A 27,504-nucleotide genomic window follows, 5' to 3' on the forward strand; every position below is an offset into this window, starting at 1 on the left:
TCGGTTAGGTAAGTATTTAATCGGTCCTTTAGAAAACTTCTCCGTTAGTAAAAGTTGGCTTATTTTAACAGCCTCAGACATTGGTCACTATTTAAACAAGACATCCTAAGACAAACAGAAGCAATCACATAACAGTCCATAGTAATTTACAGGGGGTGGTACTCATGTAGATACAGAGGTAGCCATTCGCTTTTACAATGGTCCACTAATACACATATACCAAATTCAAGGCACAAAATAGTCTGCTTTACAAAAAAATACTGTAAAAATGTCATCTGATGTTCTACAATGTGAATAACCCTTTCAGAGAAATCTTCACACCCTTCCACAGAACTCCACACAAGATTTGTTCCCCACACTGATTAAGGTTGGCACAAATACGGGGACTTTTTGATGCAGAAAGTTCCCATTTCCTTTGGAGAGCTGCTGTGTTCTGTAGACAAGGTTCCTCCCCTCCACTCCTTTTAACACGACCCTGCAGCTCCCTGAGGAAAGAGCACTTTCCACACGCAGCACAGCTCACAGGTAGAAACTGTTCAGTCATTTTGTTCAACCAGGTCTCTAAGCACTTAATTTAGTATTTCTGAGATCAAATTTAAAAAACACCTAATATTTTAGTCACTGTAAGCTTAAGGAAGAGACCCACGGCCTCTGCAGTGATTCTCAGGCTGTACTTTCTCAAACTGACATCAAAACTTCGTCTTTATGCGAGCTGAACCCACAGACACCATGAGCGAACCGCCCAGACTCGGATGAGAAGAGCCCAGGACACAGGACAAAACATAGCCCTGTCAGTCCTTGAATTCGTAAGGGTGCCAGCTGGCTAGACTTTCCCGACATGAATGAATCAGTTCTGTGGGAATTCAGAAGAAGCACACACATGAAACACACTGTAGTCATCATTTCTAGACTTTCTGTTCATTAAAAAAAAATGATGTCACATAGTGTTTGTCTAAATATTGGACTCAGTTTTAGGGCCCTGTCTAAAAAAAAGACCCCATTGGCAAAAACCCAAGCTCACATTTTTCAAGCACTGTAGTCAGTTAATTTACACTTTATTATTTTTTTAAAAAGTTGATTAGAAAAAAAAAAAAGAGTTGACATGGGTTAGAATCCAGACTGTCAGTACTGCTGAAGTACACACACTGAGCCATCCTGATACGAGGGGCGCGCGGTACAGAGACACTCAGATTCCATTTTTCGCTTCATTATTGTTTGTGGCTTGTTTTCTTTGCGCAATAAAGGGATACATGCACTTGTCCGCTCCTAGAAATCGATACATGCACACAACTGCTTCGAAAGGAAGGATGCTGCAAAGAAAAAGGTACAGTTAGCAGAGGGCAGGCCTCACACTCACTCAGGGCAGGCGGCAGACAGGGCCCCTAAGTTACCTCTTCATGAAGGTCACGATGTACATAAGGCGGGGGGTGCAGATCATGGGCTGGTCGGTGAGGATGGCCTTCATAGCCTGCTTCACACAGTAATCGGGCTTCAGAGGGGGCAAAAAGGGCTCAATTTCTTTTCTGAAATTTATATTCAGAGATGAAATTCAGAATTGACACAGAACGAAAGATTGACAACAGTACACCACAATACCGTGACATTAACTGAGGGACAAGATTTTTGAAACACTGTTTCCTTCCTGGTATTTTTGTTTTGCCTCACATTTTCCTATTTATAAACACACTTCATTTGTATCATCTAGTAAACAAATTAGGAGAAAAATAAGCCAAATTAGTTGGCTTTTCTGTAAAACGAGATCAGGTCGTTGAGATGCCTCGTAAGATACACTTCAAATTATTCTGATTTTTTTCTTTCAATAGAAAGGTACTTGTCACAAACAGTAAACTCCAATAAGCGGTGCCGCTTTCTGTGTAAGGTGTGGCTAACCAGTACATAAGTGAGCAGGCAGCCTTTTCTAGTGCGAGACTCGCGGAGCCACGCCGCACCATGCTGCCTAAGAGCTGCTGAGCCATGTTCTAAAAAGCCTCTGAGGTGAGAGACCCACGTTCATTTTAATTAATTAAATCATATCTTAAATGTGTCACAATGCCACGTCTTGTTTTTTGTTACTACTCTGTCTTTTCACAGCTTTTGACCTTTGCTAAATGGAAACAGGGCCCCCAGCGATGGATTCCTACGCAGAACCAAAGCAGCACACCACAGGTGCACAGGCGCAACACAGGCACACCTAAACGATACCAGGCAGAATGGAACTCAATGTCTTTTCTTTCTCTCTCATTTTCTTTTTTCATTTGGAGCTGGGAATCAAACCCAGGCCTTTGCACATGCTAAGCACACGCTCCAACACTTAGCCACATCCCAGGCCCTAGAGAAATTTCTCAGTCTGGACCAGAGCCAGTTGCAGAAGGGAATAACTTAAAATACTATCACTTGTCACTAATTAAGTCTAAAGGATAGTCCCCAACCAACAGGGAACTGCCCTGATTATTGTCCTTTGCCTTGCAAATTCAACCCAAGCAAGGATCAGCAAGTCTCCACAGTGTCCCTGCTGAGTCACAGTTGGGTTCGTTCTGGGGTTCGTTCTGGTGAGTACCTGTCAGGTAAAGCCTAGTGCTGAGGTATTTATACTCCCATATGCTCCCTTCCCAAGTGTGAGGAGGTCCCATTTCATTGTTAGCAAATCTAAACGGGTTGGGTTGAGTCTGGCAATACACACTTGCTGGAGGGGGAAAAAAAAAGTTTTGAAATCTGGAGTGTGACCTTCCGTCTTTTATAAAGAAAGGACAGTGACATTGTTTCATAACCGGATTAAAGTCACACTAAGGGCTTTTCTCCTAGAGCCATCACTAATAGTAGAGAAATAAAATGACTCTTAAGGGTGTAGCTTCTAAGAAAAATCCTGGATATTCGTATGTGCTCCGTGTAGACAGGGAGAGGCCCATTCCTGTCTGGTACTCTGAATTAATCCCAGAAAGTTTTTATCAGCATGGCAGTGAGCCCTCACTCGTGAATCTTACAGAGCCACGTTACAAACCTTAACTGGCAAACTACAGATTAGCTGTCCTTCCTTCTCTTTCAGCTAAGTCTCATGCTGTAGCCGCGGGGGACCTGGAATTCATTATGTGGACTAGTCTAGTTTCCAACTTGTGACAATTTTCCCGCCCTTGCCCCTTGAGAAGTGCTGTTGTGATTCCAGATGTGTTACCACATTCGGCTGAGGCTGACTGTCTGCTGACAGTTGAAGCTCAAGACTGGCTGACTGGAGATGGACTGTACACACCTTCCTATGTTGTTTCAGTAAGAGGGTGGACTCCCACTGACCTGATTCGGCAGCCTCTGAACATGCCTGTGTCGACAAGGTAAGGGCAAACCAAAGTTGTTTTAATTCCATCCTTTTCAGCAGCCTTTAGCTCATGGCTCAGAGATTCGTGAAAACCCACAACTCCAAATTTACTGGCGCAGTAATCCTGGGCAAGACGAGAGAGAACAGAAATGCCAAGTCTATGCACACGTTCCAAGCAGTCTGCAGCTTCCTCAGCTTCCTGGTCCTGTTTGCTTAGATGTTTATTACAAAAGGTTACAGGCAAAAAGAAGGGAGTTGTCTTAAAGGACATATATCTGATGTCGTTCAGAAGAGAAACATTTTTCAGGCAATGGCAGAAACAGAACAATGCTTTTTTGCCACATCAACCAAGTGTCATGTTTCTTTGGGGAAAGACATTGCAAAGGGTTCTATGAAAGCTAAATGGCAGGAGTGAAAAAATGTAGGGAGCTTCCCTTTGAAGTGCCTGGGAAATTTACAAATGGGTCTCTTGTTTAGCAGAAGAGACCAAGAAACCTGTTTGTTTACATTACTGCAAGAAGAACAAAGACAAGTCTAACTTGGGCTATAAACTATTGATCTGAAGTTAAAATGGCATTAGCACCACATCTTCTGAACTTGAACTAGAACTTAAGAGTATACGATAAAGAAACATTTACAAATTTACAAAAAGCGGTGTTTTCAATTTCCTAGGCATCTGTAAGCCAAGCTTCACAGAACAATGCATGCAGATGCTTTATAATGTGAATAGTTAGGAAATGGTTTAGAAGCTCAGATCTGTCTAATTATACAGCACCTGCTACTGGCCATAAGTGCCTCATCTAATGAGCTGGCAGCAGGCAGCTCACTTTTGGCAGGTTGACCAAAACAGAATGTGAGCCTTTGACCTCACTCATCTGTTCTCCATACTCTGCTATGGACTCCATGAGGATATTCTTGACCTGTGCCTACTACCATCCAGCAAGGCTGCTGATGAAAATGCCTCTCTGAGGACTGCCCTGTCCTCTTCTGTGCTGTGACAACTTGGTAAATTGGGATAGGTAATTTTATGGAAGAGGAGGAAGACCCATCCTCTACAGCTGGTCCTGTGTTAGAAGGAAGCACTGTTGGCTAACAAGGTGTGGTAGTAAGTCTTGTGATGTGTTTGCCGAAAATAAACTCTGTGAATGAAAAAAAAAATGCATTTGAGCTGACAAACCTCAACTCCAGCCGTGCTGAACAGTCCCAGGGAGCTCGCGACCGTCACAATGTGGCCATGGTTGATTTCCAGCATTGTTGGAAGAAAGGCCTTAGTGGTCTGAAAGAAGATGCAAGCTTTAGAACTGACATGTCAAATCTCCTCTACAAGCCAGGTCCACAGAACAGTCTCTGAGCTATAAAAATGACATTTTCCAGTTCATTTAGAAACATCCTACATCTAACAAGAAGAGACGCTCCTTTAAGTGTCTGGTTAACTTAGCACTGTGTCATTGCCTGGCTAAGCCAACAAGGCTGTAACTCAAGAACGTTGGGGGATGACATCCAGAGATGAAAAGAAAGTCATTAGGAGAAGGCTCGGAGAAGGCTCTTTATCACCTTTCAAGGGACAGTGATCTGTGGAGCTGAACCACTGCTGGGTCAGAGGCCCTTTTGTGCTCATGCCAGGGCAGTTCAGCTGTGTCCTGGTCTGTGAGCGACTGCGAGGCGACCCAGCAGCAGGTGCCCCATACTGTTGGTTCCCTTGTAGCTCAAGGGAAGAGCCGTCCCATCACTGTGACAGCACCTAAGATTTATGGTCAGAGTAGGACTAGTAGGTGATGTATTTTAGAACATAAATCTCATAAAGTACAGAACACCATTTTGGTTAAAACCCGTGTCACGATGTGAATGCTGCACTGCTGGGACCTTGTAGCATTCTCTGAAGGATCACAGCCCACTGAGGGCACTTGCAGGGTCTCTCCCACAAAGGCAACAGTCCACCTGGGGCGGCAGACGACAAGGCAGGTCCACAACAAGGTGGCAAAATCAGAGGTGGCACGAACTTCTTACTAAACTCCTGTCTCCAAGAGACAAGGCTTTATTTAAACAAAAAGATCCTTCAAATTGCTTAGGATGACCTATAAACCATCCCACCAGGCTCCCAGCGGTTTTATAACCTGCTTCTTAAAAGAAAGCAGCAAAGAGCAATCTGTCTACTGTTGAGTTATGGTCTACTGCCAGCACCGGTCCCTTTGATTTATGAAGCTGAAGACAAAACACTGTACAGCCTCCTTGAAGAAGAGCTGTGTTCCATTTCAGACGCTTTCCTGGCTAAGGTATCACAGTCTGAGCATGAATTTCTAGTGTTTGGATAACTCGTGTGTACAAGATCAAAAACAGTGGTGTCATTAATTTTGAAGCTTTCCACGCTTAAATTCATGGAGCAGTTGCCAGATGAGTCTTTGTCAAGTGTGCCAAGGTCTTCCCCAGACTAGCCCTTGGATCGTCAGAGAGCACTCCATCCCCCATGCCAAACTCATTCTCATCTGTCCTCATTCCAGTCCTATATAAACTGAAGTATAATATTAATGACTTGTTTATCTAGTTTTTAAATGATTTTTAAGTGTTTCATACCACTGCAATCTCCAACAATGTCTTTACTAATTTTTAAAATTCCTGTAATTCTTTATTGAAGATAGCTTCGTCTTTGTGTATGTGATATCAGACATTGAACCCAGAGCATTATAGAACATGCACACCACTCAAATACAGCTCCAGGTCATGCTGTCGAATATCATTCTAGACCAGCTTAACTCTATCTACATTTCTTAAAGTTGTCGAGTGTATATCATTCACCTTAACCTACCATTATATATTTTAGTGTTTTCATTCTGCTTATTTTATACTTACTTGTTTGACTGTCCCAGAGAAGCTCAAAAACATAGACCAATCAGTCTTGCAAATACTGGGGCAGACTCCCTCTCGTGCTGCATGGGGTCAGCATACTACTGTGTCAGAACCACTGATGTTTTGGTTCCAGTGTTTCTTTGTAAACAGAAGCAGGGCAATTATGACCCTAATAATTACTTTGTTCAGCCTGATACCTCAAAAGAACTAGTACTTCCAGTCATTTATAGGGTCTATAACTTACATGCAATTGTTATACCACAGAGCTGAAATACAGTAATTTACAGAGGAGCATACACATTCCAAGCTAGAAAACAGAATATCCTTAAGAATAAAGTCTTAAGAGTTCTACATCTTCTGAATATCTAGTTAAGAGCAATGTTTGCAATCAGCTAGAAAGCCTAAAGCTCATGTGTCAGCTTTGCTCGTTTAAAAACTGTACATGTGTGAATGTTTTCTGTATGTGTGTGGGTGGGTGGGGGGAGAGTTGGTTAAGATGCACATGGATGCACGCAGAGGCCAGAGGTCAACACCAGTGTCTTCCTCTATTGCTTTTCCAGTTAGTTTTTGAGACAGGGTCTCTCACTGAATCCAGAGCTTACTGATTGGCTAGACAGGCTGAATGCCATCCATCCGTTTACACCCTGCCGGCCATAGATTCACACCACCATGCTCGGCCTTTATGTGGGTGCTGGGGAACCAGGCCCACACCTTATGCAGTAAGCCCTTTGCCAACTCCTCTCCCCAGCTCCAGGAAAATTTATTCTTGACGCTCATCTGAGGTCATTCTAAAGGGCTCATGAGCCTACCAGGAAGTGTAAGTTCAAACGGCATTTGCTATACCAAATCTACTGAAGACTCCAGCTTATCCTGGCTCACTTCAAGTGTACTCAGAGCCCTTGTGTCAACCTATAGCTGGGCACAAGAGTAGACCAATTACAGCATCTATCGCCAGCCTGGGGAAAGATCAAAATTCAAGGCACAGTTCCTTCTGAACATATTACCATTTCAAATTGTCAAAAGTCAAAGGAGCCTAAGTCAAAGCATTCTGAGTTGGAGGGATTGTCTATATTAAGTTTGCCTCGTGTTGAAAGACAAGGATAAATTTAGTGCCTTTTTAACTTTTCATTTTAAAAGTTCTTACCATAGGTGAGTACAAGGAGTTGATATTAAATGCCAAGCAACTGCACACGGTCTAAAATGCTAGTGAGATCTTGATCTTCCTGCTTAGGTGGCCATGCTCGGCAGCTGGCTGACGGAAAGCCCATACGCCACAGTGAGTGAGATACCAGTGAGGGACAGGCTTCATGTGCTCAGGTCCTGCTACAGGCGTTAAGCAACTCGCATCAGACCCACAGCACAGAACATAGGCAGGTGACAGTGGGTTGTCAGGCTCCCAACTAGGTTTCAACTGTAATTTGTTGTAAAGTTCTGAAACTGATTAATGTCCCATCCTGCCTTCAGGAAGGAGTCCGGTGATACTAATGCATCCTTGGGATAAGTATTTCCTCAGCATCTACTATTTGCAGGTACTATGTAATGACCTGGCCTAGCAGTAGTTAGACAGGAGACGGTCTCTTTCCTCCATTCCTGTCTTTGAGCAGAATTCTGCACTCACCTGTGTATCAGATGTAAGCCAGTTAGTGTTTGTTTTGCACATTAGACAGTTGCTGTACAGTGTAAAAACAATGTGGTCAGGGTCTAATTTTGCTCTGGTGTCCTCAGTGTCCTTCCTACCCACCTGCAATGCTATCAGGAAAGTGAGGCTACTTTGTGCTTACGGGAGGTGGGCAGAAACAAAACAATTCAAATATGGCCATATAATTAAAGCCCTATGTGTGCACACTATTGGATAGAATTATTTGAGTGGCTAGTACCCTAACAGGGGGAGGAGTGTTTTGTTAAGATCTGAACCTTTTTTTTAGCTTTGATCTTTAAAGCAACGGTGGGTCAGTGTTCAATAAAGCACATGATTTCTTCACCTAACAGGCACAAACCTCTGTATGAAAAAAATGGACTGTGCCTTTGGATATTTTACCTTTTCACATTAGAACGTGTCCGGCTGTAGGTGAAGCTACAAATCAGTACACCAACTCCTGATGATGCCCATGCAATCATGCTGTTATTGAAACTAAGAGGTGAAGGCACCTGAGACCACGGCCAGCCTGCAGGTCTCCTGCCACTTACGGAAAACTCCTACCAGGCCTCACCTTTTGCTAAGCAGAGATAGGTCTGAGGTAATTGCACCCACATCAGGGTCACTCCAGTGTCCCTGAAGCCTGTGTTCCTGATGTCAAGGACATGTGACTGCACACTGAGGTTCCTAATTATTTCTGTGCTGCCTGAATGGATATGGGCAATTGGAGCTTGCCATAAGTAAATTCATCTGAGGTATGAGGTACACTAATAAATAAACTTTGACTCTTACTTAGTAAGAAAACTACTGCAAACGGGTGACTAGAAACCAAGGCATTTTTCAAGAAGGTTCTAAGGTAAGCCGACTAGTTTTCCTTTCTAAGTGTTCTTGCCCTCAACAGTCTGTTAGATGACATCTGAGATAGCACAGTGTATGCCGTCCTTGACACAGCCTGACAGCACAAAGAAATCTGGCACTTTGCAATGAATTATTAATGTGCACAAATATTGTAGCATGTGTGAGGTGGAGACCAGCAAAAGGTGAAGTGCTAGTTGCCATGACACCAGTCAGTTCAAGCTAAGGTTCATGATCTTTACCTTTGTCTCAAAGAGTCGTTAGAAGAACATACAAGGCAAATTAGAGCCTTATACCTAAGTGACTTCAGGTATGAACTCAAGCATGTGTTCTGTTTAAGATCTCAAGGGGCTAACTCAAAAGACTCACTGACCATCAAATCTGTGTTAATTCACCTGCAGAGACAGAATCTAGATGGGGTCTTTTACGCAGTGTAGCTGGTTGGACTCATTAGCTGGCAAAAGCCCATGGCGGCTGATAAGGTTTGTTAGATTCTGACTTAAATTCAGACAACTGTTCTCTGCTTCTTTCTTCTTGTTCTCATGTCTAAAAACAGAGGAAGAAATCTAGTATTTCACAGAGAAGCCACAATTAGTCACAATACCAACTCTTATTTGAAATGAGGATGTGCAGTGTATTAGAGTTGGAACGGACCTAGGACTGATGAGAGTTTGTAGCACCCCTACCTCATTTGTAAAAATAAGAACTCTTTAATAATTGACTCAGACTGTGAAGTGTAAAGACAGAACTTCAATACTCTGTGATTAATTTTATCACAAGCCTCCAATATCACAACTTGCTGGCAGCTAATATTTTTCCATGTGTGAAATCTTTGCCTGATGGATTCTTGATGGTCACCCTTCCTCCTCTTCTTTATTTTTTTCTTCCCTAAGTAGTATACATGCTGTCATTTGGAGATTTGAAAACTCTTAACTGTGTATGTCAGGGCTGTTAATCCATTTCCCACCACAATATAATTTATGATCCAGATTGGAAATGAGTTTATACTCTTCCTTGAATAAGATAGTAGTGTGATTAAGAAAAGAGAAAAAAAGAAAGGTGGAGGGCGACCATCTGCATGAACCCTGGCATTCCACGTTACTATCTGCACAGCTCCTCAGGGTTCCTCTTCAAAGCTCTGGGCACTTGGGAAGGAACTGTAAATGTCACGTTTATACTCTGAGCAGAGCCTTCCTAACAGGAGCAGGTGGCTGCACAGGGGTACGGCATGCCACAGCTTGAGGAATCTTTGAGAGCTACATTTACACCAGATTAACCTCCAACAGCCCGCCGTCCAGGCTGCTCTCAGTGCTTTTAATGACAGACTGGAAGCATGGGGCCTGCAGCTGCAGTGTCAGGGCAAATTAGGTTCAACCAAAGAGAATGTGAAGAAAGGTGGGATCTGGCAAAGTCTGACTTCTGAGGTCTGGAGAGACGGCGTGCCATGGAGGTGCAGGTGAGACCCTCAGAACGTATTTCATATCTGAGCTATTTCAGCTATTTCACAGACACTAAGGGGAAAATTAATTTATATCAGTAGAAAAAAGGTTCACGCTACATTTTTTATGCATTCGCCAGACCATTCTATGAACAATTTCAGAAAGTCATCTCTCTCTCTCTTTTATTTCTTTAGTTGTTCACTTTATATCTCAATCATAGTCCCATCCTCCTCTTCTTCTGGCCCCACCCTCCCTCCCACTTGCCCCCTCTCCACTTCCCATACCCCTCAGGGAAGGGGACCCCTTACTAACCCACCCCAGCATTTTAAGTTGCATCAGGACTGTGCATATCTTCCACCAAAAGTGGTCTGGCAAGGCAGCCTCAGCAGGGGGAAGCATGAAAAACCATCTCTTAAAAAAATTTATTTTGGGGGCTGGAGAGATGGCTCAGTGGTTAAGAGCACTGTCTGTTCTTACAAAGGACCTGGGTTCAATTCCCAGCACCCACATGGCAGCTCACAACTGTCTGTAATGCCAATTCTAACGGATCTGACACCTTTACACTAATGCACATAAAATAAAATTAAAAAATTTATTTCAAAGTATTAGTCTCTCTCTCTCTCTCTCTTTTTCCCCCCCAGAGACAGGATTTCTCTGTATAGCTTTGGCTGTCCTGGACTCACTTTGTAGACCAGGCTGGCCTCAGACTCACAGAGGTCCGCCTGCTCTGCCTCCCCGAGCACTGGGATTACAGGCCTGCGCCACCGCAACCAAGTTGAGTATTCAAGGAAGAGTAGAAACTCATTTCTAATCTGGATCATAAATTATACTGTGGGAAATGGATTAACAGCCCTGACATACGCAGAGTTTTCAGGTCTCCAAATGACAGCATGTATACTACTTAGGGAAAGAAAAATAAAAGAGGAAGAGGAGGAAGGGTGACCATTAAGAATCCATCAGGCAAAGATTTCACACATGGAAATGTTATCTCCTACTAGCGGCTCATTCTACCTGTATTGTTAGCACAGGTCTTATCAGGCCCACAAAAGAATATTCTGCTTACTTACAAGACTATCCTGGGTTCTGGTAGCAACCCTCTGTGAGGCCTCAGTCACGGCTCCTGGAAAACTATGATTCAACAGTGAAAAGTGTGCATGCGTGTGTGCATTCGTGTGTGCCTGTGTTTCCTATCCTCAGGAGCCATCCACCTGGTTTTTTGTTTGTTTGTTTTTTGTTTTTTTTCCAGACAAGGCTCCTTCCTGGGGTCTGGATCTCACAAAGAAGGCTAGGCCAGCCAGCCAGTGAGTTTCAGGGATCTACATCTCCCCACTGCTGGGATTGCAAATGTGCGGACACACCTGGTCTTTTTATGCACATGATGAGCATTGAACTTGGGTCCTTAAAAGCACTTTGCCACCTGAACCATCTTCCTAGCAACTGGTGAAAATTTTATGAGGCACTGGAAATGCAGTTAATTGTGTTAGGAAGACTGATAGGCTAAATCACTGATATGCTCGAAGAGTACAAGTGCTGACACACTGTATTCTGTATAAGGAATACATGGATAACTACTTTGCATTTTACAGATTTGAAGGTATCTGTTTAATAAATATAATGATCAAGCTTTAAATCTCTGGCATGGATAGTGTTATTTGATGAAAGCAATCTTTATTACAAAAATACTTTTATTTTGGGGAGATAAAGTAGATGTGCTAGGAATGTATAATTAATTCTTTTAAGTATGTTGACAGGTCCTGCTGCCCATGTAGCTGCAGGACAGCCTGTGCCGCCTGCCCCAGCTGGGCACATTTGCAGAGGCAGAAAGGTCTCCGAATAATTGTGCAACAGAGCCCCAAGGCATTGGAGCCCGGAACTGCTATTCTTTTAGGCTTAACAGAACGCACGTCTTAATTTCCAATAAACTGAGACACGATGTTCATTTTAATTACAGGAGGGAATAAAGAACGTGTCACGACCGTCCCGTTTGTCCCGGTGTTGCACTGCAGAGCCTTTAAAGCACTTCTGACTGTGGAGCTCTGCTCTAGGCAGTGGCTTAAATCTGAACAGCATCAGCAGTTAGGCCTTGACACACATGCACTGCAAGACTCCTACAGTTGCCCGCAACCAAGAAGCTAATAAAAGCTCAGCTTTGCAAATGAACACCTAGATGATGACACCATTAGTTATTCAGCAAAAATAAATGCTTCATTAGCTCGAATTCCCATTGTTAAAGATGGGCCGAATCCGGCCCAGGGCGGAAGCACGATACTAACACTTCACACTTGCTAGGCAGAAGGATGGGAAGGGGGTGACTGACGTGGCACTCCATCTATTGGGAAAGCGCGCTGGTCTTTAGACTCCAGAACCCACAAGTCCTGACTGCCAATTACTTAGCCTCCCTCTCTGTAGCTTGATAAAACTCATTTGTGAGACAAAAGAAGATCTCCAGGATTTATGCGTTATGTTCACAAATTCCTCCATCCATCCCTCAGCACTGAGCACTCATAACACAGGTCTTCACACATTCCTTGCCTAAGCCTCTCGTAAATGACTCAATAAGGAATCAACTCTATTATTGCAGCTGCCAGCACCTGGTGATCCACCCATTAAATATTTATTTGTTGCTGTGGCTGTACCTTTTCGCATAGTTTAACATGCACTCATACAAATTACCTGTGAGAAACACTTGGTTTTTTTTTTGTTTTGTTTTGTTTTACTTGAGCCTGTGGAAGTCCCATGTGTTAATGAACATGGGTTTTGAAAAGCTGTTTCTCTTGATTTCCCACTCCTCACTGCTCCCTGGATGGTCAAAGGATATGCAAGAGCTCTTGGGCTTAGCCCTCTCATCTATTTGATAACTCTTATGGAATAACGAAAATAACTCAGAAAACTGCAGCTGTATCAGATGAATGGCAGGCTATGGCCAGTCCCTGTGTCTCACACTTGTACCCCTTCCCAGGAATGATGAGACAGCTCTTCTGAAAGGCAGACACTGTGGTTCTGCACTAGAGACCAGGAACCACATCCAGAAGCCACAAGTACATGCATATCACCATGGCTGCTGTTCTGGCCACTGCAAGCAGCTGGATGTCTTTGCCTGTTCCAAAGGTTGCATGACTATCAGCCCTTGTAATTCACAAGTGCAAATAGTTGAAATTCTTCACTGCTTTCTAGTGTGCTTATAAGAAGTCTTTTAAATGAAGTCTTTATTTAACACAGGGTAGGTATAATCAAGGGGTTAATTCTGAAATACCTATGGTACCTGTGCTGAGTTAGATGCTACTAAAAAGAAAACAAAAATAAACACTGTGACTCAAGAAACTTTCAGAATTATAGAAGCCACCTTCTCCTATAAAACAGTGGTTCTCAAATCCAGCTATACACTAGCATCATCTGGTAAGCTTTCTCCTGTTGTCCAGTTCATATACCACCAGCTATCCCAGCATTCCCATGGGGGCATATTCCTCGGGTGACTGCAGAAGCAGCAGCAAAGGATCTGGTGCTCCAGCACAGAGTGTCCCAGACTCAGGACCACAGGAAGTTTAGTGTTTTAGGGGCCACCTTGGGGTGCTGAAGCAACATGCTCACTAGATGCCAGCTTCACCAAGCCAGCAAGAACAATGTTTCCAAAGGTTGTTCATGCCCACAAAGGTAAAGCTGCCTCTTAGAAGCTGTTCTCTATACAACACAGTTCTATATAATGATTTTCTCTTAAGGTTAGGGACACATTCTGTATTGAAAGCAAACTTACAAATTTGTGCTCAGTACGCCACCACTTTCAGCTCTGTTGCGTTACACTACCCCTTTACTAAGTAAGGAATCTCTGTAGGACAGTAATGCTGAGGATGATACAGCGGGGAACACAATAGTAAGGTTGTTTTCCCCCTTGTGTAGTGCTGAAGTTCAATCCCATGCACACTAGGCAAATGTTTACTACTGAGTCACATCCCTTACCAAAGAACAGCACTGAAAGGCAACAGGAATGATCACATTAGTCAGCTCTGGCTAACCTACCCCAAATGCTGTTACTAAATTGTCAACTCTGAACAAGAAAATGGCCTTCTAAGTGTACCAAATATATGTGAGACACCCCTCCTTCAACACTTCTGAATGACCACAAAGTGCCAGGCCCTAGGCTGGGAGCTTGGGCTCAAGATCTGCCCTCCATCCAGCAAACCATGGCCAAGGTTCATTTCAGTTCTAAGAAAAAGAACAAAGCTCTTCATTTTCTTGCCATACAGATTACAGCAGAGGGCAACAGTGACTTAGAGACAGGAGAGAATGTGGACACCCTAGATATGTCTTTTCAGACTCTAGATCTGAACCTAAATTTAAACAAACAAACAAACAAACAAACAAACAAACCTAGCTGGGTGTGGTGGTATTTTTCTGGATCTCAGACTCAAGGCCTGAGGCTAACCTAGGCCGTGTGTGTGTGTGTGTGTGTGTGTGTGTGTGTGTGTGTGTGTGTATAGCAAGACTTTATCTGAAAATAGATAATGACTCTTGGGTCGGTGGGCTCAGTGGATAAATTGCTTGTTGTGTGCGTGTGAAGGCCCTAGTTTGAATTATGAGACCCTAAGTAAAACTGGGCGCAGTAGTGTGTCTGTAATCCCTAGGCTCCTATGGCAACAAGGACACTTGGAGTAGCGTCACAAGCTCACAGGCCAGCCAGCTTGGCATATCCAGTGGTGAACAATACCTATCTCAGACAGGGTAGAAGGTGAGGACAGACACTCAAGGTTGTCCTCTGATCTCCATGAGGGCACTAATAAGCTGTGGAATGTGTGTATCTGTACACACACACACACACACACACACACACACACACACACGGGAGAGGGAGGAAGGGAGGGAGAGGGGGAGACACAGATTTTTTTCTGCTTAAAGAAATAAACCTTGATTGGGGTGATATAGCTGCAAGAGCTAGCTGCTTCTCTTCAAACAGAGAGGAACACAGCATAGGACTGGTCAGATGCACATTTCCAGTGGGTAGTTGGGGACTCTGTCCTTCTGACTCAAATGCTGCCAATGCTCTGGCCCAGCAGCCAAGGTAGACTTCAGTGACTGTGAACCTACTTCTAGTTATCCAGGAGAGTGGGGACACACATGCTGCCCAGCGCTGTTCTTGCAGCCCCTGGGCGCCACCATTTTCCAGGGAAAGAACCTCCAGTGCCTCGTATGGAGACATGAGTTAAGAGGTCCGTTCTGTGCCTTGGAACCATTTTCTGCATTTCCATTAGAACAAGATCCCAAAGAGACCCAACAGACTTCAAAATCCACTGACAAGCTCAAGGTTTGGCTGTCAGGACAAGGGGGACCTGACCAGTTCAGTACCTCTCCCACTTTCTAGCTTTTCCTGGAGCAAGTCAGCCCATGAGAAAGCTCCACCTAAGATTACCCCTGTACCAGTCAGATGACTGGGCAACAGTGCCAGGAACTGCGAGATTTTGAAAATCCACGATTAAGATTTTTAAAGAGGAACCTGACAGAGTGATCGGGGATTCTGATGCCCTAACATGCTTATGTAACAGAATGAAGATCTCCACATTTCTCAGGAGCTAAGCAAACAGAACAAACTCAAGCCATGCCACTAGAACTGTGCTCCAAGCACTTAGAGGACCTTGTTCATCTGCCGTTCTCAGGTGCTGTCCTCTCAGGTCCAGTCAGCAATGACATAAAGCAGAAAGTGAAGGAAAGAGGCTGTGTGACCAAGGACACAACCATACTGATTCTCCAAGATGTTGGCCACCTCCAATATAAACCATGGGAGATTACAGAAAGGGCACAGAAAAGCCCAGAGCTGGACTTTGGTAATAAAATCCCAGTGTGACATTGCTTCTTCAAGCTAGAACTTTACACGCGTGTCTAATTTATCGAGCAAACTTTCAGGGGATATTAGCTAGGGTTAATCAGTTATTGCTAAATTTACCACGCTAGTAAAAAAAAAATCACATCTGAAGACTCTTACATTACACCACAGGGCAAAATCTGTAAGTGAGTCACAGGAAAATCTATTGTACAAGAGCTCTGAACATTTAGTCTGGGTAACTACTTTACCCTCGGCTGAGGGTCTGGGTCCTACTGCCCGCCTGCCTTGTATAAGAAAGTCACATGATCCACCTTAAGCCTGCTGCCTAATCCACCAATGAAGGGATAATGGCTCTACTTAAGGCAAACTTGCTTCAAGGCTCAAACGGAGGGTGAGTGTTTATGAAGACTCTGCCACTTTAAATGCCATATGAAAGGTACAGTGAGTGGACAGAGGCTCCTTAAGGGTGTCTCTGTAGGTTATTCTGGGTGAGTGCTGTCTAGTTTGGGCTGGGTTGCTTCTTGTTTCCTTCTTCATGTTGCTGTGCTTCCTGGTTCTTACTATGTATAGCTGCCAGCTCCCCCCAACCCCCCACCCCCAGCTGGCCCTCAGGCAGCACCAGCCCACACTCTGGGTTAAAACCCAGTACTGTGAGCACCACAGGAAGCCTGTGGCTCATGATGCTGAGCAGTTGGTTCACATACCTTCCCCCTTTCTCCCAGAATCCTAGAGGATGCTGGGAGACAGCAGAAACACTTCACAGTAACACCTCTCTTCTAATTCTTTTCTTTAGTCCTTTTGAACTGAGAGCTGAAAACAACTTTTAAATATGAACCAAAATACTTGAATACGGGCTTAAGAATACTTTACTACAAGACTGTACAGAAGTATTTTTAAAATAACTGATTAAACCAATTACCTTTATGTTTCTTTCCCAAGAGAACTTAGAAGCATCCCACTTAAAAATCCTTCAGAAATCAGTAGGGGGTAGTATGCTAATTACAATTTGCAGGTGGGAAAATCCAGGCTTTGAATTTTAAGTTTCACTTGTCCTCAAAATACCCATGTGTTTATGTAACTTACACTACAAATATTTTCCCAGCTACACTGATTTGGGAAGTGTTATTTTGAGCCTCATTGCTTAGAATAACACTAAGAAACCAAACCTTGTTAATATTCAAAAAATCCAGCACTATGGTATTTGTAGGAAAAGCAAGAAATTCACATTTTATGCAAGCAGCAAGAACATTTGTGTGATCTTGGAGAGCTTCACAGACCAAGTAACGTTTTGTTGCCAGCTGTGACTTGGTACTAAGCACCTTGTCATTGTGAGGGGAGGATGAGGCAGCACTCGGTTGGCCTCACTAATTGCCTTGTGAACCAGGCCAGCAGCGTTTGCTCCAGTGCTGATACTTTTGTGATCGTTACCAGAGGAGACTCAGCCCTCCCCCTCCCCCCCCCCCCGCCCACTTGCACTTCACTTAATTTTAGTTTAGAGCAGTTAGGAAAATGGGCCCTGACAGGTGTGAACTTCAGTCTTAAGAGAATTGATAAATATAATGAAAAGGGAAAAAGGAATTCACAGGCCACACTTGGGAAACTCCTCAAGTAAAACATACCAGCATTCCTGTGGGTGAAAGCCTTCTCTAAAGTGGGGATGTGTAAGCCCTGCACAAACCCAGAGATGCAGGTGACTGAAACTGGTCGGCCAGCTATGTCACGGGAAGTGTGACTAAACCCTGAGGCCAGGCTGTGCCAGCAGTGTTAAGTTACAAAGCAGGGACACTCTGGTGCTACCTGCCTACTTTATATGTTCAGAGAAAGAAGCCGGAGCTTTCATTCCTCGAGTTATTCCTAATTATGCTCTTATGGAAGGCTCAGTCTGAAAGGAACTTCTAAGTCTGCTAACAGAAGTGAGAAAGGCAAGACTCTCTGAAGAGCTAACTTACTGCTTTACCCTCTGAGATAAGAAATCACTACTTAAACCAAATGAAATTAACACATTTTAGTCTGAGTCTGGGAATTACAGGCTCAAACATTGGACTTAACTCACTCAAGTGAGGCAGGCAATTGATCTCTGTTCCTGACCTTCCCCCACCCCCCATATTCTGAAGATTAGTAATGAAGGCTTCTTTCTCCTGGGGAAAATCTAGTTGTTTGTAGGAAATAAGATATAAATCAGCCCTGCCATGACACCCCCTAGTGGAACTTTAGCAAACTACAGTTTGGGGGTCTAAAGAAGGCTTAGGTACAGGTTGTCTCCCTAATCCAAAATGCTTGGAACTAGAAGGGTTCCAGATGGTTTTCATCTTTGCATATGAATAATGAGGTGCCCTGGGGATGGGACTCAAGTCTAAACACAAAATTCGTTTCAGTTTGTCATATATACTCAGCACATATACATAGCCCAAACAATTATTTTGCTTGTGTTTTGACCTTATCACATGGTCAGTGTGGAACTTTCATGTTTCTGATTAAAAGGTCTTGTTTCTCAGGACTTACAGTTAGAATGGACTTTCTCAAGGCCAGGGGCTCTGTGTACCGTCACCTGCCTGCTACTCATCATTGAACAGAACAAAAACAAGCAAGCAAATAAATGAAGCATGTCCTCTGCACATTTACCCAAAAAGCAGGGCTCTAAAGAGAAGCAAACTGGCTGCTTGCCTCAGTTCAAGAGGCTTAATTTTAGTTTCTGAAAAAAACTGAAGCAGAAATTTAGGTGACTCTGTGATTATTAATATTCCTTATCCCAAGAAAAGCTTTAAATAAAAGGGATTCCTACTTAAAATTCTTCTAATTCTCAAGTAAGGTTATTAAAGTGCTCCCAAGTAATTTTCTGTCACTAAATTAATTCATTAAGGTCACTGGCTCAATCCACTGGAATTTGCCAAAAATCTTGAACGGCTCCCAGACAATTGGAGCAAAACCAAATTTAAGGGAAAAGAATAAATTGAGCGAATGTGGGCTGCTGGATGTTTAACCACACTTGCAGTTCTTCTCCCTGTTCAGTGACCAGTCCTGCAATGAATGGCTAAAGACTGCCGGGGGCACTCTCCGCCCAGCCTTTTTCAGGAAGCTACTCGGTGCTAGCATTAGCATGGCTGGAAGAATGCTCCACTCTGGCATGTTGTCTAAGTTAGTTTCTACTTGGGCAGATAATGAAAAATGCCCTTGGTATAGAAATTCCCAGAAATAGAGAACAAATACCAACTTTGCTTCGAGAAATTGAGATAAGTCTCTCCATGATCAAACAACAAGAGGCCATTCCTTGAACCAAGAATTTGAGGACTGTCACTCAGTGACCCCCCCCCCCATCTTGTAGATAAAGACACTATTTGCCCCACATGGAAACATCTGGAATCTGTTTCTCTTTCACAATTTTGATACATATCTGTTTTTCTCCCTGAGACAAGGAATCACTCTGAAGCCTAGATTGAGATCTAACTCATGACAATCCTACCTCAGACCCCTACCTTCGCTTACAGGCATGAGCCACCATATTTGACGTGTGTGTGTGTGTGTGTGTGTGTGTGTGTGTGTGTGAACAACACTATTCGACTTTTGTTGTCTCTCAATAAAACAAATTCTTCTCAGGTAGCAGAAGCTCTTCTGTGAAGCATGGCTACCCAGGGCTCTCTCAGGGCAGTTAGGTGTCTAGTCCAGTTGAGACTGACATCGTACCAGGGGACATACTGGGTGCTGAACTGGGAAGACAGGTAGAAATCAGTTTTGGAAGGTTCAAGACACCACGCTAACGGCGTTTGGCTTCCTGCTGTGAGCAATGTGGTCACACATGCTTTAAGAAGGTACATTTCAAATGCAATACTACTTAGATAACACTGGTGGGCAGCAAGGAATAGACACAGGGAAAGAAGTCTGGAGGCTCTTTACAATCCAGGTGAGAGGTGATGAAAGAGGTACACAGCATTAAGAGGAGAGCTGTCCAGAAAAGACTTGGTGCCTGATGAGTGGCAGCATAGACAACTGCTGTCAAGCTTGGTGACTCAGCCAGAGTGAAAGAGTAAAGAGGGAGTTACCTTAGTATCAGTGGAGAACAGGGGAGCCGCCAAGAGAGTAGCACAAGCTTGCTAATGGCCTAGAAATCACAGTGAGGCAACTGAAACAGATCACTCAGTTAAACAGAGGCAGTGAGAGCTGGTATGAGCATACAGCACTAAGGAGCCAATCTTTTAAAGGCAGAGGGCTAAGAGGTAAGTCCACCACAGGAAAGGTGGACTGAATCCCTTGCATTTCAAGGAGTTAGTCAGGGCACATTCTGTGAGAACACAGGCTTCCCTCTGCGTCAGGCATCGAGGAGGCAGTGCTAACTGTCCAGACAGTTGAGAACTTAAGGAACTAGCTACCTAGCAGTGCTTCCTAAACAGGTCTGACAGCCACGAAGATTACACTATATTAAAGAGGAATTTCTGATGCTTTTTATACAAGAGAGTATCTTGTTCCCTGCTTGTACCAGTGTTGCAAAGTACACTGTATTGTGCTGTAAAATCTGACTTTTAGGACCAATAGATTTGGGTCCAGCATGTACTATATAAAATACAGAAATCCAAATTGTGATGAGTATGTGATCTCATTCTGTCTACACAGTGCAGTGCCACAAGATTCCAAGCAGTTGCTGATCTAGAGAGACGTTTCATCAGTTCTCAGATACCACAAGAATGTGACAAGGTGTGCCAACATGAACCTCAACTCAGGCTCCATCTTTACTTCTAGCATCCTTACACTGTTACACACAGGATGTGAACTGAATAACAAGCCAATTCTAGCATACTTTTTAAAATACGTTACAAATGCCACATTTTCAGCAGCTATCCTAAAATAGGAAAAGTCATTCTATAAAGTACTTAGTTTTATAATATACTATGGAGGAGAAAACATTTAGATAAATAATTTTATTAGTACTTTAGAAAAAAATTAAATTCTAAACCTAAGAGAGTTTAAGCCAAACTAGATTTTTCTAGTCTGAGAATACAGGAATGCTGTATATAAGATTAAAAACCAGTACGTCACATCAGAACTCCAAAATTAATGATCAGGGACCATTCTTGAGATATTAGGTATGATAGTAGTGTGTTAATGTCTTTTAAGAGCTACCTTATTCTGGTCTAGCTGGTGGGATTTTGCTTTTCTCGGATGGATTTTTAACTAAATAGACTTTAGACACGTGGATATAGATAAATGCTGAATTCAGTAATTAGTATTTTAAAACTGTGAAACCTTTTAAGTTAAGTGGTCTATTAATTAACTCCCAATTATCTTGTCTGACTACCGTGTCAATAGAGGTAAATTACTGACTAGCTAGCTGACAGATTTAGTCCTTCACCATGGATGATTTCTTCTGCACATGAAAGCTCTGGGGTTGAATGCTTTTGCTTTCCTCTTTTGGGTAATCAGGGGTCATTTTGCCATTTTGATAAAGGCCAAACAGTTTCTTGGTCAAAAAGGACCCTACAGATAAACTCTGGTTCAGAAACAGATTCTCCCCCCTTTCTAGAAAAATAGTAAGTGAAGCTAGTTAATATTCTGGGGAAATGTGAGATTGCAGTCACTGTATGCAGGCCTGGCTTCTATGTCACTTGGTGGAACAGAGGTGGGTTTCCAAGTTCTTGTCTCTCACTGAGACACAGCACTGCATGAATGACTTTAATGCTAATGTGCCCTTGGTCTCAGTGGTCTTGTTCCACAGCTCACTAAAGCCTAACCCCACATCATTCATTTCCTGACTGGCGATCAAGAGAAGGTTCCTGAGAAATCTGTTAGTGACAGAATGACTCAGAAGGTTAGTGTCAAAGCTGACTGGAGTGCTGTGCCAAATATGGGAGGCAATGGAGAAGCCTTCAAGGTCTGCAGGAGCATACGGTGGCTCAGGATGGAAGCAGCTGCAAATACAGGTGTTCTTCTTGAGGCCTGAGTCACAGAGAAAATGAATGATGGCTGCCATGCATTCAATTTGGGTTTGATTCACACTGGTATACCAATAACTCTCTTTTAAGAGCCTGGGCCTTATACCAAGTAGCAGGCTTAGTACACTAAGGAAAAATGAGGGCACAGGTGGAGCAAGGGGAGTAAAACATTTGGGTAGACCAAAAGGAGAGGCAAACAATGAGTGGAAGCCAACTCTGATTTGAAGTCTCAACAGCTTGAGTTAGTCCAGCATGATGTTCCTTTTTCAGAACTCACAGCATGGACCCATGTGAGTGCTCGCTGAATAGCTTATGTTCTAAATATTTAAGTAGAAGCTGTTACATGTGATCAAATATTTATCACCTAAGTTAGAATACAGTTCCGGGTGTGTGTGTGTGTGTGTCGGGGGTCAGGTATAACAAACTACTAGACAGTTTGTCATTACTTTGTTATGTAAGGCACAATGTAAACAAAGTTATTCCAAAGAGCACTTTCTGTGCACCAAAGGACAAAATGACAATATATGCCATAAAAATAGTTAGTGGAAAGGGAAAAATAAACAACAAAAAGTTTTATGTAATTCATTGAACTGCATCGTCCCTGGGAAATAAGGGGTCAGGCTGGGGGTGTAGCTCAGCATGCTCACCTAGCATGTGTAGGGTCAGGGTGTTGAATGAGATAGTCCTGGGGCTCCTGACAGTTTCCAAATCCAAGAACACCAGTAAGGGCAGGGGTGGGAGGGAAGCTCACGTCACCATCTTGAAACAGACCTTAAGAGGAGAAAGAGCAGAGGGAGAGGGTGTTCTGGGCAGGAAGAGGGGGCCATAGGAGCAGAAGCTAGAGCCTGCGGGCACCTTCAGGGTGGCAGACACGTGCTCTTCTAGTTCTCCTTCATGAGCATGACTTGAACTCTAGTCAGGGGAAGCATACAACTTATCATTCTATGAACACAGACACTGACTACTACTTAAAAGTCTGGCTCAAGATGATCTGTCCAAAGAGCTGAACGTACTCTCTGCTCAGCAGATCCACATTTTTAACTGCATGAGGCAACTTCTTTTCCCCGCCCAGGCACAGCCAAGAGACACCCTGGTTATGTTCTTCTGAAACAAGAATGGTAGAAGCCAAGGCAAGACGTCTTTGAAAACATACCACTAACATTTCCAAGAAGAAAAACTAGAAGGGAAGGGAAGGTGAATTCAAGTGGTGCTCAGCAATACTATTTAACCCCCACCCCCGGCCCCAGCAACCACCATAAAAACTGAAAGTAGCCTTCTTTCAGGTTTTAGTTGCTAACTCTCAACTTCTCCAAAGGTTTGTTAAGTCTTGGCCAAAAGTCAGAAATTCCAACACTGAAATGAATGTTCTGACTCAATATTGAAAATAAATTCTTAAGTTTAGATGCTTAGGGGAAAAACAGCTGGAGAATTCAGGAGCCTCCCATAGTTTAATACAAAGTGATGTCATTACCAACCAGGCTTCCAAGAACTCCCTAAATTGTGTGGTGAAGCAACTTCTCAGAGCTTGGCGATGGGGGGAGGAAGGTGCAGCTCTCCCTTGATGCATGGTCCTGGCAGGAGCTGATGCAGCTCTGTCCTTGAGTTAGGGCTATACTCGCATCCGGATGCGCCCTTTCATAGGAGGCTGCCTGCGGCTTTTCTTTAACACGCTAAATCAGCACTTATTTCATAGAATGTCTAAGGAAGATTTGCTGCTGCTCTTTAAAAACCTGGATATATTTAAGTTTTTGTAAGTTGGCAAAATAGCTATGCAGAGAGTAGTCAAGATGGTGAAACTTGAGGGAACTTAATGAAGGTAAAAGTTTATAGCCAGGAAATCTTGCATCATGTCAGACAAAGGTTAGAGAGGGGAAAAAAAAAATCAGTGTCTCTGGTTAATATTAATCTTCCAAAGGTTGGGTATGTTTTTTAAGACTGAAAAGTCAACTGGAATCAACTGGAATTTCTGTGGCAGCTAAACCACCCTTTAAATTAAGGAAGCTATACATGTGTTTTTATTTCAAATGCTAATACTATTTTTTGTTTGTTTGTTTTGGAGACTGGGTCTCGCTAAATAGCCCTGGATGGCCTGGAACTCACTGTGTTAGACCAGGCTCACTTTGAATTCAGAACGATCCAGCTACCTCTGTCTCCTGAGTGCAGAGGTTAAAGGTGTGTGCTCCCCTGTCTGTCCCAGGAACAGGCCAGGTCTGTTATTTTTAGTCATAATTATAAACATACAGGAGGCTTGACCAATTGTCCTGCCAAGTCCATTCATTTGGCCTTGACTTACCCATGTCAGTATTGTGCCATTTGACGCCTGTTCTTGCAGCAGCAAAGAGCTTGTCTGTTGCTCACACCCATTGCACATGACTAATACACACCTATGTACACGCGTGTGCTCATTCCCCCAAACTGTATATGGTGATCTCCTTACTCGTTGAAAATGCCGAGATGAGTGAGTTCAGCGGATTCACATGTTTATTTCTAGAAGCTTGGAAATACATTATATAAAGCTCATGCTTCCAAATAAAACATTAAGGTAAGCTTCATCCAGGACCGGAGAACAGGCTTGATACTGGATAAGCAATATCTGAACACTCCTGAAGCCAGATTAAGTTTTTAAGCAGTTGCTAAGAAATTAATGAGGTTTAATGTGACCTATTTAGGAGAAACAGTTCTTTGTTGAGTTCTGTTAGAAGGCATCTCTGCCTGCGGGGGTAAAGTCCTATCTTCTTACCCTTTCTTCCCTTTCCCCTTGGTGCTGGGGATGTAACCCAAGGCCTTGCACATGCTCAGTTAGCACTCCACCAGTTAGCTACCCCAGGCCACCTTATCCCCCTTGACTGGATTACTTCTGTCTATGTAAGTAAAGAGATAATACAGAGAAAAAAAGTACAAAATGTACTAACACTGCAGGCGCAGAATTAGAGGGAAGACTGTCACCTCTGCCTTTATTGAATATTTAGCTAAAACACTGTGGTGTATGGTGGCCCTCTGGGCACAGAAGACGTCTCCCCTTCCTTGGATGTTGCAGGATCTCCAATAGCTAAAAGCAGACATAGTCTGGGTCCCTGACTCACCAGGCCTCATAAATGCCCTTCCCCTCTCCATGGTCCTTTCAAGATGATTCCTCATTTGAGAAGTACTGGATAAACTTACAAAGTCCTGAGATGTCCACCAGCTGAACAATGTAGATGGCTGATGGATGTTAAGTAGCTGCCAGGGTGGCCTGACCACTCCCAGTGAACCACAAATGCTGATCTCAGAATTTCTGGCACTTTCTAAAATGTGGCTGAGCAGTAGTTTGGAAGCCTAACCCCTGACTTTACGAATTCATAAGAACCCGGTTTTATAAACTCAACAGAAAGCTAAATAAACAAAGCCAGGGCTTATACTCCTTGTTATTTTTACAGCAGTCTTTCAAACTAGTTCCTCATAGTCAATTTCTACCTCCTTAAGAACTACTAAAGGGGAGCAGTTTCAAATAACCACCAGACACTGTAATCCACCATGTGGGAACAGCTCATAGACAGACCTCTCGTGTGGAAGGGTGCAGACAGCTTTCATGCTGGCACACAGGCCTCTCTCTCCCAGCCTTCTCACTGAGGAGGGCCCGGGAACTTTAGAGACAAAGACGCTTATACTTACCCAGAAGTGTGCATGGCAGTTGACCATCATGGTTCTCTCGATGAGCTCATCAGGGCATTCCAGAAGGTGATGTCCAGAAACCACACCGGCATTATTGACCAGGACTGAGACCTCACCAACCTCCTTTCGGACTCTTTCAGCTGTCAGGTAGACATTCTCCCTCTTTCCCACGTCACAAGTGTAGGTAAAAACCTGCAAGTTACATGGGGGCAGGATTTCCTCCTCACCATTCCCAGCTGTCCGCAGAAGTCCAGATGAGGGGAAGAAAGGAAGAAAGGAGGGGTGCAGAACATGAGCCACATGGCCGTCAGTAGGACAAAAATCATACAAAGCAAAAATACTACAGTGAGCTTCAAATTTCTAACACTGTCATGCTTGCCAATAATTCAGCTTACAGCTGCCTTCCTCCCCTGCAAGTCTTTGGGAATTACAGCAATTTACTGGACAACCTTGCTTAGGGGAAAGTCATGTAATTGTGGCAAGTCCAATGCAAGTAGACCACATGGGATCAACTTGCTGGAGCGAGACACCTGCAAAGAACTGATCTCAGCCCAGAGAATAACACACATTACACATTCCTGTTTTCAGATGGGGGTGGGGAGGAAGCCGGTGGCTAGAAAGAGCTCTGCCCTGAAGTCAGAAATTCCCTTCAAGGCTCCCAAATCCAAACTATAAGCAACAATCTGAACTCACTCAAAGCCAAGAAATGAATGACAAGTTTCTAATGAAAGAATGCAGGCCACTGGTCTGTCTTAAAACTGAGTCCCCTAAGAATTATTCTCACAGATGAAATGTAGAGATTAATAATGTGCACGTTTACCACATTAGAGTCCAAGCAGCATCAAAATCAAAGTCCCTTCCCTAAAAATGAGCGTTGCTTTCTTTTAGGTTTGGGCAGGTAGCCTCTCCATACTAGCTTTGAAAACGTAACATTTTGAACCTTGCATAAAGAACACAGGTTCAGTAAGTTTGGTAACAAATGACAGGAGGAAGATAGAGCCCAAGTCAATCGAGCCATCAGATCTCCTAGACCAATAGGGACAGTTGCTTATGATCTCCACTTAGGCTTTTAAAAAAAGGTTCAGATGCACACGTTGTTAAGCACATAAGATGCAGATTGGGGAGCCCCCAAACCATGAAAGAATTTTACAAAACGACTGAAATCATTGAAGCACTTTCTCAGGAGGAAAGGAAGCGCTCTCCTTTACTCAGGGTTGGTAACCAAAGCACTTGAGGCTGGGAAAACAATGTAATTATTTTCCCGGGGCTAAAGTTATAGTGAAACCATCCATAGGGCCCTAGTGTAGGCGGCTCAGACCTCACAGAAACAGAAAACAGATAACTGCTTCCAGTCCACTATGGTAACAACTTCCCAAAGACACTTCAGGTTCCCGTCATGCCACATGCAAGTCAGACTGAGAAACTGCTTTCGGATCCAAACCCGGGTAGCAAGTCCTCCCTGCCTTACACTCCTCACAGAGTTTAGGAAAGCCCAGCGTGGGGCCCGAAGAAACAGGATCTCCTATGTGACTGACTTTCAGTATTCTAACACAGTAAGAAAACCGTGCTCTCTTATCAAGGGGCAAATTCCACTGGCCTTCCAGAAGACCAATGAGGTGGTTTGTTTGTTTGTTCTTTTTCTCTTTTTCTTTTTTTTCCTGGAGAGCGAGGCTGCCCAAGACGGGCCGGTGTGTGGAGACCCTCCGGGATGGGGAGGTGTTTGACCCAACAATGCACGGGTCAGTTACCTTGCAGAGCGGCGGCGTCGGCTGCCTCCAGGTCCCGGTAGATGTGGCGCACCATGCCTGCGGTCTCCTCATTGCTCTGCGTGTTGATGTCCCAGAGAACCAGCAGCGCCCGGCGCCGGGCGAACTCCAGGGCAAAGAGGCGGCCCAGGCCGCTGCCCGCGCCCGTGATGAGGCACACCTGGCCGGCCACGCTCTTCTCCTTGGGCCGCACCAGCCAGCGCGCCGCGGCCAGCACGAACGCCCACAGCACTTTGAAAGTGACCACGAAGAACTCCACCACGATGTTCATCG

General features: G+C 43.8%; 1 protein-coding gene across 1 annotated transcript; it reads right to left on the reverse strand.

The window, feature by feature from the left end:
• On the reverse strand, positions 1 to 27,504 carry Rdh10 (retinol dehydrogenase 10). The gene is made up of 6 exons (XM_055603207.1): positions 27,214 to 27,504; positions 25,466 to 25,701; positions 4,485 to 4,583; positions 3,286 to 3,431; positions 1,392 to 1,523; positions 1 to 1,310 (listed from the first exon to the last, which is right to left on the reverse strand). The coding sequence occupies exons 1-6, from the start codon at positions 27,500 to 27,502 to the stop codon at positions 1,187 to 1,189; spliced, it is 1,026 nt and encodes a 341-aa protein (XP_055459182.1). The 5' UTR covers positions 27,503 to 27,504; the 3' UTR covers positions 1 to 1,186.

This window comes from Psammomys obesus, unplaced genomic scaffold, assembly GCF_907164565.1.
Source record: "Psammomys obesus unplaced genomic scaffold, mPsaObe1.curated_primary_1811, whole genome shotgun sequence".
Classification (NCBI taxonomy): domain Eukaryota; kingdom Metazoa; phylum Chordata; class Mammalia; order Rodentia; family Muridae; genus Psammomys; species Psammomys obesus.